This window comes from Grus americana, chromosome 5 (genome assembly GCF_028858705.1).
Source record: "Grus americana isolate bGruAme1 chromosome 5, bGruAme1.mat, whole genome shotgun sequence".
NCBI classification, from domain to species: Eukaryota; Metazoa; Chordata; class Aves; order Gruiformes; family Gruidae; genus Grus; species Grus americana.
The window spans coordinates 26,620,005-26,636,405 of NC_072856.1; the positions used below are offsets into that span (position 1 = coordinate 26,620,005).

The 16,401-nt window shown below is 35.5% G+C and overlaps 1 protein-coding gene across 8 annotated transcripts in view; it reads right to left on the bottom strand.

Annotated features, from left to right (window-relative positions):
- The window catches only part of FUT8 (fucosyltransferase 8), a 131,442-nt gene that overhangs the window by 35,844 nt on the left and 79,197 nt on the right, over window positions 1-16,401 (bottom strand). For all 8 annotated transcript variants that reach the window (XM_054827739.1, XM_054827740.1, XM_054827738.1 and 5 more), the window contains one exon: window positions 13,450-13,564. In XM_054827739.1, coding sequence (XP_054683714.1) covers window positions 13,450-13,564 — 115 coding nt within the window. The remainder of the gene's footprint in view (window positions 1-13,449; window positions 13,565-16,401) is intronic.

A 16,401-nucleotide genomic window follows, 5' to 3' on the forward strand; every position in this document is an offset into this window, starting at 1 on the left:
CTAATTTTTGTTTCTCAGACCAGTACTCTACAGGCTGGTCAGTCTCACCTCTGTGCCTGGCAAGATCATGGAGCAGACCCTCCTGGAGACTATGCTCAGGCACATGGAAAATAAGGAGGTGATTGGTGACAGCCAGCATGGCTTCACTAAGGGCAAATCATGCCTGACAAATTTGGTGGCCTTCTATGAAGGGGTTACAGCATTGGTGGAGAAGGGAAGAGCAACTGACATCATCTACCTGGACTTGTGCAAAGCATTTGACACTGTCCCGCACAACATCCTTGTCTCTAAATTGGAGAGACATGGATTCGATGGATGGACCACTCGGTGGATAAGGAATTGGCTGCATGGTCACACTCAAAGAGTTGTGGTCAACAGTTGTGGTCCAAGTGGAGAATGGTGACGAGTGGCATTCCTCAGGGGTCAGTACTGGGACCGGCACTGTTCAACATCTTTGTCGGAGACATGGACAGTGGGATCGAGTGCACCCTCAGCAAGTTTGCAGACAGCACCAAGCTGTGTGGTGTGGTCGACACGCTGGAGGGAAGGGATGCCATCCAGAGGGACCTTGACAGGCTGGAGGGGTGGGCCCATGTGAACCGCATGAAGTTCAACAAGGCCAAGTGCAAGGTCCTGCACGTGGGTCAGTGCAATCCCAAGCACAGCTATAGGCTGGGCGAGGAATGGATTGAAAGCAGCCCCGAGGAGAAGGACTTGGGGGTATTGATTGATGAGAAGCTCAACATGAGCCGGCAGTGTGCGCTTGCAGCCCAGAAAGCCAACCGTGTCCTGGGCTGCATCAAAAGAGGTGTGACCAGCAGGTCGAGGGAGGTGATCCTGCCCCTCTACTCTGCTCTTGTGAGACCCTACCTGGAGTACTGCATCCAGCTCTGTGGGCCCCAGTACAGGAGACACATGGAGCTGTTGGAGAGAGTCCAGAGGAGGGCCACGAAGCTGCTCAGAGGGCTGGAGCACCTCTCCTATGAGGACAGGCTGAGAGAGTTGGGGTTGTTCAGCCTGGAGAAGAGAAAGCTCCAGGGAGATCTACTTGCGGCTTTCCAGTACCTGAAGGGGCCTACAGGAAAGATGGTGAGGGACTGTTTATCAGGGAGTGTAGTGACAGGACAAGGGGTAATGGGTTTAAGCTGAAGGAGGGTCGATTTAGATTAGATGTCAGAAAGAAATTCTTTACTGTTAGAGTGGTGAGGCCCTGGAACAGGTTGCCCAGAGAGGTTGTGGAGGCCCCATCCCTGGAAGTGTTTAAGGCCAGGTTGGATGGGGCTTTGGGCAATGTGGTCTAGTGGAGGGTGTCCCTGCCCATGGCAGGGGGGGTTGGAACTAGATGATCTTTGAGGTCCCTTCCAACCCAAACCATTCTATGATTCTACTCTTCCTATCACAAATCTAATGGATAACTTGAAAATAAATCTAACAGGTATCTTAGATAGGTTCCAGTCTCAACTTCCTACAGTCTTTTAGGAGAGAGATGGGTTTTTCTAGTATTGTGTGCAAGTCCGCAAAGAAAAAATTCCATGAAAAATTACCTCCTCCCTAAATCTACAGACATATTTACACCATGCAATGAAGTGGAAGTAGAATAACTTTCTACTGTTAACTGTTATTGTGTAGAAAAGACTTAAGCTCAAAACCCAAAGACAATAGCCTATATTATGTTGCTATTCTTTTAACTGAAATACTAGGCTAATAAAAAAATATAAGAAGCTTCTTTCTGTCATTTAGAGAGTTGCCAGAGGCAGACGTAAGTGTTCATTGTAGAAGTTGAAAATTTGTATTTTGTTTTTCTTTATCTGTTTTACTTCTATTTTTGAAAGAAGTGTCTAGATGTTTTAACTGCTACTTAATAATAATAATTCATACTTTATACAGAGTATCTCAGAATAGTTTTAATACCATTGTATAACATACTGTAACTTGATTGTAAAAAGAACTATTATGTCCAAAAGTAAACCATGAGCTAAATGTACTTATCAAAAAGTAGGACACACAAGTCTGTTCACAAGTTATCAATTGGATTAGGCAGAATTTTATTTAATTTGTTTTTAAAATTTATTAATGATCATAGGATCATAAATGTAGTTTTTTCTGGATTTTATCATAGAATCATAGAATGGTTTGGGTTGGAATGGGCCTTAAAGATCATCTAGTTCCAACCCCCCTGCCATGGGCAGGGATACCCTCCACTAGACCAGGTTTCCCAAAGCCCTGTCCTGGCCTTGAACACTTCCAGGACCTCTCTGGGCAACCTGATTTTGCAATATACTTTTGTTGAGACATGTAAAAAAATCTTGATTTTAAAGAAAGCATGCAAAAAGGAACAATAGATACATTAGCGATGTCAACAGGCCTATAAATCACGTTATTAAGACTGTCTTTCCATTCTTTCCACACAGCAAAAAAATCTTACTGAAAATAACTTTTGTGTACCTACTTTGAAAGGGATAATCTGTGAGAATTTTTAGAAAATACCAATAGGTAATGTTTTCTACACTTTGTATTACCGTCAAATGCCTGTGTCCTTTTGAAAATGAAAGCATTCAATTGATGACATATTTGAAGTTGGGTAAACTTTGATAAGGTGTGCCCTTCTAACTTTCTTGCATGCAAATGCAAGTGTCATATTATAGCTTATTAACAATATTATGGAAATCAACTAGGAATCACAAAGAAACATAACTTGATACTGTGACTGCTTACCAATATTAATATAATGCACTTACTTGGGTTTTAACATTACTTGGAGACTTAACCAGAAAGTATATATTAATATTAGTTTGTCGCTTAAACAGAAAGCTAGTTAAGCTAATTTCTTTATGATTGCGGTTTTTAAGTAGAGATATTTAGATATATTGCAGTTTCAACCGGGATTTCCTGAAAAAGGTAGAATTAATAACCATCAAGAAGGAATAAAAATTAATTACGATCATGCTGCACACATTAGAATAGCTTGTATGTTCACAAAACTGCCAACCAAAGCAACCTATAAAGTTATTGAGTTGATAAAGGATAACAACGGACAATTTTAAATCCAGTGAAGACTGACAGAAGATTTCTCCTCCTGGCATAAAGTCACAGAAAAGAATTATCTATCTCTGATTTGAATGAGGAGTGCACTCTGTTCTCATCCCTAACTATGCTGCTCATCACAGACGCTTATATCTAATTGAATTGTCTACATAATCAAGTGAGGGATGGAAGGGACCTCCAGGATTGTCAAGCCCTGTAATGTAACAGTCATACAACTGCATTAAAAAACAAACAATCAAAACCCATACAAAAACCCAAACAACAAACCCCACAATTGACCAACCACACACACAAAACATACTTCAATATGTAGAAGATTAGACTATCAAGCCATGCCAGAATTTACACCTTTTATTTTTCTCAGCATTACTTATATGAACAATGCAACTGAAAATACTAACAATTTGTCAGAACTGTAAAATGGTTAAAATTATGTATTTCTGTGGAAAAGAATGTTACATGTCACCTAAAATAAAAGTGGATTTTTATAAATGGCAAAATGGATTTGGTGGTCTTTCATCACCAGTGACATGGGCATACACTGTTGCTCTCACAAAATTCAGGGTTTCCACTAAATGGATACGGTTAAACTCTTACCCAAATAAAGGCAATATGCCATTGCTTCCTACTTGTAAGCATTGGCAGATGGCAGCTCCTTCTTCCCTTAAGAAGTTTTACAGTCCTTCAGGTTGCAAATGACCTATCCTGCCTAGGCTACAAGGAAAGTAGTAATCCAAGTTTTCTCTGCCAAAAATGTATCATCTCCCTAACTCTTCTGTAATACTTGACAACCTTTGTAATGAGGTACGCAGGCCATATGAGTGTAGCAGAGTTACAGAAGTCTGGCTGACATCTCCTTTACTAATGAAGCTGGGAAATCACCTATTACACTGCAGACCTACAAAACTGCATTAGTAATGAGAGAAATAGTAGTCTTTAGTCTTGGATTTAATTAACATTCATTGGTTTGTCTGTTTGAAGGAATATCCTTGAATGGCTTCTTTTGAATAACGGACTTGGGTAGCTACTTGATCTTCGTAAGACTTATTTAAAATTGTTTTCCTGCATCCATTTAAAAACTATTTTAACTGAGACATACCAAACAGGAACCATTAGCCTTGAAATAAAATTATTTAAGAGTTATTTTTAGTACCCCTGGTTCACCAAAGGAACGCTGCCCCTATAAATCTTTACAAGAAGACTAACAGGACTGAAGCACATTCTGTGCTATTATGATTGACTGCCCGAAATATGTAAGCCTTGTTAAATTCAATCTTAAACTTAATTCTGCAAAAGCAGCACAGTACAACTCTTGTATTGAAGTATGTCTTCTATAGACTGTCATTCCCTACTCGAGTTCTCCAGGGTACTCGAGATTTTGTAGACCTCTATGTACCACATCCCCTTCTCAGTTATCTTAGTAGACTGAAATCTTCATCTATTTAGTCTTCACTCTCAGAGATACCAAGTTCATGTATTTGATCATCCACATTATTTACCTCTTCGGGTTTTCTTGTATTATTATATCCTTTCTGATACTAAGGGACTAGAACTGCACAGTCTATCCTTGATGCAGATGCATTGTTTAAATACTGTTGAGCACTGAAATGACATTTTCACAGAATTATCTGGGGTAAATCCAAGATCTTTTTACTCAGTGGTATTAGTCAACTGTATATGTGTATGTGCGCTAAAGACTGTCTTCGCTCACTCAAAATTCAGCGCAGATGACTGTTATCTACAATTTTAATATCCAGTCAAAGATAACATGACTGGAGTACGAGCTAATAGTGTAAAACTCCTCTGCAACTGGTAGTCTCAAGCTGTTTAGCACAAAATTTGCAGAATACTGATGATATTAAAGCCAGATATTTTAAACAAATTGTTTGAAATGCAGCTGGTTTTGGTGTTAATTTTCTATCTTTAATTAAAACAAACAAACAAACCCAAACAAAAAGAAGACACTGAAATTCTGGAAGCAATAAAATAAATCAGTATAGTCTTGTAAAAAATCTGAAAACCTGGAAAAAGTTTTGAGGGAAAATTATAGCTATAGTGGGAAATACCCATTACTTACTGAGTATTTATTTTTCCCCTAAACAAACAGCAATATTTTAAATGAAACCATCAGCAAGAATGGTGAGAACAGACCATATCTCTGTTCACATAATTCTACATATTAAATGAAAGAATGAATAGGTATAATGCTCTCTAGCACACTATTTGTACCATTAGTTCATTGTTGTTTCTTATTCTTATTGAGTGAGTACTCTTGAGTAAAATGAAAACACACTCCACTAACTCCATAAGCTGCTGAAAGATAATGAAACACCACAGTATTTTCTCAATGTAATGTGTGGCTCCAAACTTACAGTTTGTGGTATATTTACATTCAGATTACTAGCATAAAACAATAGTAACAAAAATCAAATAAAATCAAAATTGTTAGAAACATGATAATTGGAAACATATAAACATAGGCAAAATCTACAGTAGTAAATCAAATGCACCTGAGACTTATTCTAGCTGCACAGAAAAGACTGCGTCTGTGCTCCTAAACTTTCTAAAACTCTTAAAACAGGGTAGCCACAAACAGACTTATGAAAGTGTCTTGTGCTAAGTCTCAAATACAGCCAAAGAATTGTTTGGGAGAAAACTACTTGATGTGAGTCAAAAGCATGCCAGGAACTGTTCTAACAATTGAACAGTATAGAATATTATGTTCCAGTGACTGGGAACATTCCCTGTCATTGTTTGGCTAGAGTAAAAATAGTCTTAGGACTATTTCCAGGTCTCCATCTTCCGCTTCTCTCGGTGCTCAAAGAACCTTCTTCTCTAGGGCTCTTGGTTAGCCTATTCGCAGAGCCAGCAGGATCAGATGGGAAAGATGTCAGAAGTGCTGTTTCAATGCCTCACCGTCTTCCACCGTTTTTAAGTGTGCAGTCGGCCAGCAAAACACATGACAAAGTGGCAAAAGTAAACTCTGCTGCTTAACATACATTTTACTATAAGAGAAATGACTGTGTTGTTTGTGAAGTTAAAAAAGTTTATATAAATGTACTCTCATCTACTGAACTGAGACAGATTAGAGTGGAGCAGGCAAGCAGTCTGCTACAAATTACAAAGTAGCCTCATAAATACAGTATGATGCTCATTAACAAAAGTGTTCTTTTTAATATTTTCAATAAATATTTTATTCCTTAATAATACACAGTCTGCTAGAGGAGACAGTCCCACCCAAATTCTATGGAAAATTCCATTTTTTAAGACAATCATGTCAAGGAAAGGTGTTTCTCATCCTAGTTACCACAAACGTAATTCACATCATCTTCTATTCCCCTTTCTTTTTGATGCCACTTACACACTTTTCATACCAGCTACCCTTAATACCTGGGGGGGGCGGGGGGAGCAGACAGACAACAACCCACACAAAAAAACCCCAGAAGTTTCTTCCAGCTGCTGGAAGAAAATTTTCTTCCTTCTCTAGTCAGAAATATTATGCATTTGATTTGAGAGACAGGAAGCCTTATCTGCCTCTATTGTTAACTCCTCTAGCTTGTATCTATCCTCCTACAATAAACAAGCTTCAGCTTGAGTAAAACACCCCAGCACGCAGATGGATGAACCACACTCTGCTCCTCAACCCACTACACAGGAATTCTAGAGAAAACCTCATATAGATATCAGCAGTGACCATACTTTAGGAAGTGGTTATTATCCTAATATCATACTTTCAGATACTGAATTTACTAAGTAACTTAATGAAGATGACCAAGACATGTCTCAAGACATATTCAAAAGTTAAATAATTTTTACATTTTCATATGTGACAGAAACTATTCAGTCCCCTTCTGCAGTTTCATAGAGTCAGAAAAATTGGCTTGTTGTCTATTTTCTCTTTAATTCTTTTCTTTCACTTTTAAATCTATTTTGCCAAAAATATTAATTTTTATATGCTTAGATTCATTCATATGCCTAAGCTTTCTTTTCTAGTGTTACAAGGAAGGAACCAAATCACTCTTCCAGTGCTGTGCAATTAATTCAGCGACTTGGCGAAAATGAGAAAAGAACTGCCAAATTCCAATGAGCTTACATTATCAAACAGTAAAGATGCTTCAATACGCAGTGGAAGAATCTGTTCACAAAAAACCATGACTAAGAGCCAGAGATGTGCAACTACAAAAATAAAAAAAAAATAAAATAAACCCACTGATCACTCACTGGACAAAATGTCAATTACAAATATAATCACATTTAAATTTCAATCCACCAAAGATTTGCAATAGGTAATTCAGAACTGTTAAAATATATGGTAGTAAAATAGAAAGAAAAAGAAAGAAATGCATTTTAAATTACAAAATGCTGAGAATCCATCAAAAGAGTAACTAAATCTCTCAATAAGTAGCTTTTGGGTTGAATGGGAGGGTGGAAGATTGGGCATAATCCTCCAGCTAGTGAACAGAGCTCCTGGGGCTTTATAAGAAATTTTCAGTTCAAGCCAAACTTCCAAACCTAAAGAAGGCTAGTTATAGAAACCTTACTTCACAAAATGTGTTTTAAAGACAGATTCATTTTTTATTCACTATTTAAATGACATCATTTTCCAAGACAATTTACTTAATCCTAGAAGTACCAAAACTAATCAAACGAGTTTCCTATGCATTTTTAACTAATGGATCCTTCCTGTGTGGATTCTTTGGTGCCTAAAGAAGGGTAAGGGCATACTTCAGTCTTCTCTAGTTCATGCACTAAGAGTTTCTTGCCTCTACCTTTCCCACTAAGAGTTTGTTGCCTCTACCTTCCCCACTTATTTCCACAGAAAAATCTGCATTAAGAAAATGTTAAACTGATGATGCTGTAGAAAATAATGTAACAAGGTTAACAATAACCATCTGCTAGATGTTGCATTTTTAGGTCTTACTAGTCTGTCAATAAACCTGAATCTGAGACAGAATCTATTAATTGTTCTGGTCAATGACTTCCCCTTAGGCATAGATAAACACACGACTGTCATTATCTCCTTTCAATCCTATTGACTGTTAGTGGCACTGATTCATTTATAATTAAATGAGCTCATGTAAGTCAAATGATTGAAGTTTAGCCAAAGTAATAATAGACATAGTTGTCAAGTTTAAGAAAACTAGAAGATATAGCCAAAGTGTGTCAATATTATGAATTCATAATAAATCATTCATAAATCTCAACTATGGATTAGGATTATGCATTAGGATGTCTTAGGAGCTATACTACCCAAGTAAGCAAGTAGCACTTGCGGCCAGGAACACATCTCAGTTAAACTTAAGGATATGGCCTTTTTCAACTGTTTGCCTTGCCAGTATCTAATCCTGCCTTTGTCATTCCAAGATGAGAATATACAAGTGTGCTATTCCTAGGTCCACTTCTTAAATCTATTCAGAAACGAGAACTGGCATTCATGACATTTTTCTCCTTGAGTAAGTGATTTATCAGGATTCTATGTATTTGGAGTAAATGCCAGAAAGCTTTCAAATAAACCTAAGGATGCTGAGACTACCACAGGAAAACTGAAGTGCTACAAGGTCTGCCCATTAAAGAAATCATCTCTTCTCCCAGAACAGTGCCCATACAGACACATAGCTGAAGTCCTTCAGCTAGTATTGTCCTTCCCCTCAAAAAAAGTAAATGCTGATGTAGAATTTTCTATGAGGTTTTTTCCACTCTGGAATTTAGTTTTGCCCTTGCTTCAACTTAGTCTGAATTTAACAACACCAACAGCACACTACAACTGTCACAACACACTACAATTTGTGTCTCATGAGCAAAGTGGAATAACTAGGAAAAGATATATTATACTTGAATTATTGAAGGATACAAGTTTACACTTTTCAAGACTTACAGTTGTGTGTGACTTACACTTTGCACATATGCAGAGTGCCCAGAGCCTTTTTTGGTGGTGTTGTCATTTTGACATAAGTACTTTTATTAAAAATATATATCATTCATTTTAATGGGAGAGAAAGAAAGAAGGTTTAATATACCTTAAGACAGAAAAATTTAAGTGACACATTAAATAACAAAAAATGCTGGCAAATCCAGAAACCTCAGAATAAAGTCTTGTAAGCAACTTCTTTTGCACACATACACAACCCCAACTAAACAGCATGAATATGGCAAACTATGACTATTATAATTGATGATGTTGCTGAGTACTTAGTAAGCTTTCTCACCTGCTTATATTTTTAATCTTCAAAGTTAAACAAAATGTTTTGATTTTTTTAAAAATTGGACTCAAAATTATTCTGCTATTAGGACATGGTGCGCTGAATCACAGAATTCCTAAAATAAATAGAACAAAAATAAGCACAAAAGCAAAGCTGAAGAAACCGAACTGCTGCCTTCAAAATCACTTACTCACTCTACTGTTTCCAGAATACACAGTACTACAAGAGCCCTTGTCTGACTTCTGCTCATTCTCTTCAACCATTTGACAATGAACATCTCTGAAAATAAGGTCTTTGGCTTAAATGTAAGCTCCTAGCTTTTTAAGTGTTGCTCTAACTACAGGGAACTAGCTAAATGTAGCCTCATTAAATCAAATTTATGGTAATGCCATCCAAATGAAGTAGCAGTCATCACTATTCACAATCATTCAGCTAAATGATTTCCCAGGGAGATGTCCCAAAATAATGCAGCTGTCACTAACTTGTGCAGAAAACTATACGGTACTTATATTCTTAAAAAAAAAAATATAAATATGTTCCAGATAGTTCTTTTTGGCATGGATTTGGGGGGCAAAGGTTGTTGAATTTTTATTTTATTTTATTCTTTAATACAGTTATATTATGAATAGAGGTGTATATGTGTAAATTCAGACTATGAATGGCTTTACATTGCATACTCACAGTCAGTTCTGTACTCTTCAAAATCCTGAAACCCACACTAGAAAATAAGTCAACTTGACTTCCAAATGTGTAGTCACAGACGTATTCCAGTTTTGGGTCATTACTTGCAGCCATAAAGACAAGAGATTTTTTAATCTGTAGAAGGACTCCAAAGTTTATGTCTGGCTTACTGGCATGTAGGCAAGAGATTGCATCCTTTCCCACCCCCCTCCCCCCCCCAGACAGAATGAAAATGAAAAGGAAAAGAGAGACGGTAGTAATTATATATGTGAAGGACCCATCCCAAAGACTGTAACTACTCATGAGAAGGAATCTATCTTTGAAGAGTAAGCTATGTTTCCACCCCAACTTTGGGCAATGTTGCACACATTGAGAATTACCATGCCTTGTGGTTTGAATCTTTCATATGAATGATGGTAATAGTATACACCTGGAGGTAAATGATCATCCATAAACCATACTATGTAGCCACTAAACCATACTATCCACAGTTTCTTGCTAGAGTGTAATTTTTCTGATTTTTTTTTATTGTGGGGGTCTTTTAGCAAACAACCTTCAAAGAAACAAAAGTAGTCATGGAGTAAGGGACTCCATGCTGTTAAAGTGCTGTCAAAGATCAGAATTAGATTATAAAAAGGAGTGAGAAGTGGCAAATACACAGAGAAATGGCATCTTGTTATCTTAGCAGGACTAGTACTTTCATGGCATGAAACATGGAAGAACCGGTAAAAGGCAAAGACATTAATTGTCTAAGATATTTTAGATTGGTCAAGTCTAAAGAATATTGTCATGAATTCCAGAAGAAACTAAGCCAAGCAAGCATGACTCATGACAAGTGAAATTCTGTATTGATAACTAAATTTAAAGTAAGAATAGTGGAAGAAAAAATATTCACGTTTCAGAATTCAGCTGAATTAAAAATCTTGGACATAATTTTCAATAGCTCCATAGTGACATGAACTCAAAGGAGACCTATTATAAGCAATACCTAAGTAATACCTTAGACTGCATAAAAAATAAGATAAGAAAAACCCGTATTTTGGTGCTATTCTATAAATCAATAGTCTATTGTCATTTGTTATCTAGTGGATGTTCACTTCTAATATCCTGGTTAAGATTTAGTGTTAACAGAAGACATCAGGAAGGAAAAATAAAAGGTATTATAAATTCTCAGACATGAAAATGATTGAAAATTGTAGGTATGTTTAGCCTGAAAAGAGATTAATGAAAAGAAACACAGTAAGCATATGAAAGAAATAATAGTTTAGTGCGAGAATGCTCATCACATATTTCTATTTCACATTTTAGTACAACAAAAACTGAGCACCCAACACAGCTAAAGTTTCAACTAACCTAAAGGACATATAGAATAAACAGTGTATATTTGTTCATAAAATACCCAAATAATTTTTAACGTGTTGTTGCATATTTGATAAACCCAAGAATTTAGTGCTGTTTTTTGTGACCTGCACAGTTATAATGCCAAAAACATCCACATTTATCAAAGCTAGAATAACATTTTTTGGAAAATACATATCATCATTCTTCAACTTGAACCTGAAAGAAAATTACTAAGGAAACACATGCCCCTTCTGTATAATTTCTAGATCCTTCTGTGTGAAACAGTCACATGGAATTTAATGTGCAGCAGTAATATACTTATATGTTTCTAATTTCTATAATCTACCAGTGATGACTTATTAAAAAGAAAAAACAATGTAATTTCCTCTGTAATATAGAAAATACTAGAACTTAAGAAAAAAAAAAGAGAAAAAGGAGGGAAATACTCGTTTTCTTATGTGCTTCTCAGTGTTACAGGATGAATCCATAATGATTAAGTTTATATTTTAAAAGCATAATTATGAAAAACTGCTCAGTTCTTCCATGACAGAAATATTATTACTGATTCCTTTTTAACAATTTTATACATAAAACAGAAACAAAAATGGCCTGTATGATGGAAAATGAGCCAAGTATGTTAGACCTAATTCTCAACTTAATGCCACAACATTCTGTAAATCACCTGCTCATGCTCATCATCAGGTTTCCTTCTCAAGATAATGAGGATAAAGATAGTTCCTGGTTTCATTCTTAATATTGTTTCAACATTTTTTTTTAAATGAGAATAAATTACCTCTATAGAGAGAAAGCCCTTTATCATAAACTACATGCATCTAAAAAAGTTTTAGGAGGAATTAATTTGGCTCCCAGCTCTTCATTCAGTAAGTAAATTTATTTCAAATTCACTAGAAAACAACATAAGCATTTATTTAATCCTTCAATTTTCAGCTTCTGTTCTCCTAAATTCCTTTTACTTTTGTTATGCATTGTACATACGTGGACATCCTAGTCTTAAACTAAGGCCCTGAACACTGTAAAACACTATAGGAAGCCAATTACTCTCCACAAACGTATACATGCTTAGATAAGACAACAAATGGATATGGTGAAAGAGGAGAAAAAGGTAGAGAAAGATCGTATTTATCAGTGTGAAAAGTAGTTACAGGACACCATTGCCAAATAATGACATCAAAAAATGAAAGAATGAGGAACAGTTCTCAAGGAGTTAAAGGAAGACAATAAAGTGATGTCTCCTGCACAATATACAGGGAGTTTTTTGCCACAAAAGGGTGTCTCTTTTATTTAACAAGCAACAAATACATAGCTTGGTCATAGAAGAAAACATACCCATAGCTGAACTGTGAAATGTGAAATAATGAAAAATCTGAGAAATAAATGCAGCTTTTTACATAGAGAAAAGATCTGATGTTAGGGGTGACCATACAAAACAGAGCAGTGAGGTGCACACATGCAAGGAAAAACAAACTAAGTACAAATAAAACAGACTACATCAAACATCTTTTTGCTCACTGTATAAATAGCTGCATTAATTCATACATGAATAAAAGTCCCAAAACCTTCAGATCAAGTTCTGTTTAAAGTTTATAGACACACACAAGCATATACATTAAAAAGGCTTTATGCATTTACAAATACGAGCATCTATGAGAAGTCTCAACACAACTGTTGAAACAGCCTAGTGCTGGACAAGATATGATACAAGCGCTTCAATTTTGCATACTCGTATTTTTAAAAATGGGCTGCTCGTTCAGAAATTCCATACAAGGACTTTCATATTTTTGTTTTTAACAGTGTAAATATATGTTTGCATTCTGATACTTTAAAGAATCAAAAATAGAAACCAGATACTTTTAAAATAAAACAAAGAATCCAAACAGGCAAGTACAGCACAGTGAAAACCACAGATCCAAAAACAAAACAAACAACAAAAACCCCCAAAACAAAGATTTGCCTGAAATATCATCATTCCATATACATATAAAATAATGTTTGAAACAAATGTTCTAATTTCTTTTGTATGTAATTTATTCATATATAAACATTCACTTAAAACTGTCGTGTAATTATTCTATTACAAGGGTACAGCTAAGTGATATATTTTTATATATATATATAAAAATAAATAAATGTTTATCTTGATTCAAAAACTTTACCCTCTTACCTGTAGATAAGTTATTCTCCTCTGTACCAAATCTGTTAGATCTTTGGCCTCTTTTTCTCGCCAGTCTCCTGCTCCATCTGTTTGACTGAGGTAGTACAAGTCGGTCATTATTGACCTGTAAGCAACAATGGAAAACAATCTTAAAAAAAATAAGAAACAATCTTAACATTACTAAATTGGAGGATTAGATGAAAACAAAGACAAATTAAACAGATATTTCAATTATAGCCTCAAAACCAGTTTCTTCATGGCACCTCCTACCCCACAATTCAAACAGTAGCCAAGAAAGACTGTGTCCTTCATTTAACATATGTTCTATACCCATGAGTAATTATAGTATTAAACAGGAGATGGGTTAGAAAAGCTGCCATAAAGCATTTGTTTCTGGAATGTGCAAAAGGAAACGAAAAAAGTTCCATGCTAGATACATTATCCAGTGGCCCCAGATGAAAGTGCAATAGTGACTTCTACAGTAGCCTTTATTATGCATTGTTACTTTGCCTCCTACAATCATCTCACTATGCTTGTATAGAATATAATATTACAAATGTCTTCAGCATAGATACAACAGTAATCCATCTATTTTTATTAGCAAAAACTAACTACAGAATATTACTACAAGGTTTAGCAAACAGTATTTTCTGTGGTATGTAGCTCCTCCTGACTCTGGAAGAAGGAAGGCTTCTGCCTGCTTAGAATGACTGCATGCTACTAATACTCAAATGGGAAAAAAATAAATAAGAAATTCAAAACAGACTCATGGCCAAATTACAAGTCTAGACTAAAAAAATATGAATTTTGAGGCACTATCAAATATTAAATTGAGGGTATCTAATACACTAGAGACCCTCCTCTTAGGGTTATCACATTTCAGTGGGCAAGTAAGAGGACAAAGAACTCTGCATCATGAGAAGAAAAATGGTATATGACATTTATTTTCTGAGATTAGCCAGGAATTTTGTGGAAAAAAGCCCAAACAGTAACACCCAGGAAAAGATATTTTTATATTTGTGGGTTTGGGGAGGAAATAGAAAACTAGAGGCAAACTATTCAAAATATTTGCAAAAGCATTAATGGCTATTATTCTACAAGTAGCAGGTAGCCCAATTCAGAACCAATAATTCCCAAGTTGGCTTTATAGATTAAGAATATTTAAAGTTGCTAAACATTTCTCCATAACAATGCTAACGTTTTAAATTTGAACCACTTTCTTAATTCTTTCATCTGAACTTCAGATATTGCAATTTATTGCCTGAAAATCTTGACAAGCCACATTTTGATCACTAGGAAGAGATGCAACAGAACAAAGGCAGAGAAATTTGGAAGGTGACAAAAAAGAGTGTGAGGGGAAGACAAGCATATTTCCTAAGAATCTTGGAAGTAGTCTTGGAGCAGATGACATATCTCTATTAGGTAACTATTTCCAATGACACAATTAAGCAGTGAATATTGAGATAAATCAAATTGGGACAGAGCTATCTTTATCAGCAGAGTTATCAACCTTCTCTCGCTAATAACTGGATTTATGGATCCGTATCTTTCCATTCTTGTACACTCATTCTGTTTTTCATACTCATACTTCTACGCAGGATAACAGTGACACTGACTTACTGTATCATCTACCATTGCTGTATTAAACATTATACCCAAATTGTTCAGCAGCAGTAATGTTCACCTTCTGTCAATCAATTGGAAGTACCATATTTACATTCTAATCTCAACCTATAAGCTGGACTTTCTTTTACAAGGTAACTGAGCTTGAAACACCCTACTCTAGCTTTGTACGAAAGATGAAACAATTTAAAGTATCATCAGGTAACTAGTTTCGAATCACTAACTTTTAAAGATGCGTAATATTCAAAATAACGTGCAAACACAGTTTAGGGACAATTAGAACAGAATTAATGATGCAGTAGATCTAATATAATGAATTATATACAAATAACTGAACAGACAAAGACTCTGCTTCTCTTAAAGCAGTGTTTTCCAATTTAAGGAAAGTATTACAAGCCAGTAGACAAATTAAAAAAGGAAACCCATGAATTTTCTTGGGAGTTTAAATACATGTTCCTTCCCAATCAGGATGCAACCATACTGGACATTTAAAAAAACCCTATAAATTTCAGGTCTAAACACTTAAAAAAAATAATCCTGTGCTATCAGTAAAAGTAGCTGCACAACCACAGTCACATTTAAAACAATTTTCAAATGCTGTCTTTCACTGGCCTTAAAAAAGTCTTTTCTGTACTTGTGATGTAAGTAATCAGTATATTCTCATTTTACTTTATAGAAATATATTTCTATAAATTTTGGCATAAAATAACTGAAAATACAAAGCCTATGAAAAACCCCCCAATGTTTTCCCTCTCAGCAGTTAAGTAATTTTTCTATTCCTAAGGAAAAAACCAGTGTTGTCCAAATTTTATTTTTTATATTGTTGGCCATGGTGACTATGACAAAGCAAAGGCAGTAGGTAAGTTTAAATAATCAGTCTTACAGGTGAAATACAATTATTTTCCATAATTTCTGAGATAAAAGGAATGATGAGAGAGTCCTTACAGAGCCTCAGTGACTCAACACTTTAGGGAAAGGCAGCTTTGCTCAGCACAAACCATAAAAGATATCAAATAATTTGTGGGAAATTTTATGAATTCATGTAAAAGTTTTCAGATAGTATCCACAATCTTTTGTCAAACAAAATTACTCTTACAAAACTCTAAAATAAACCAGGAACTGAAAAATTCACAGGTGTTATCACACAGAAATGATTATAGGGTAGCGCAATTTTAACACACTTTCAGTCACAGACACTTTCTTTGTTTGATTGTTCCTGCTATGAAACGTGCATTTTTTAGGTTTACATCTGCTAGGTTCTTTTGAGCATGGTAAACCATCATGATGGCTTATTAATACAGATTTAGAAGAGACACAAGCTAATGCCAAAGTCAGGCT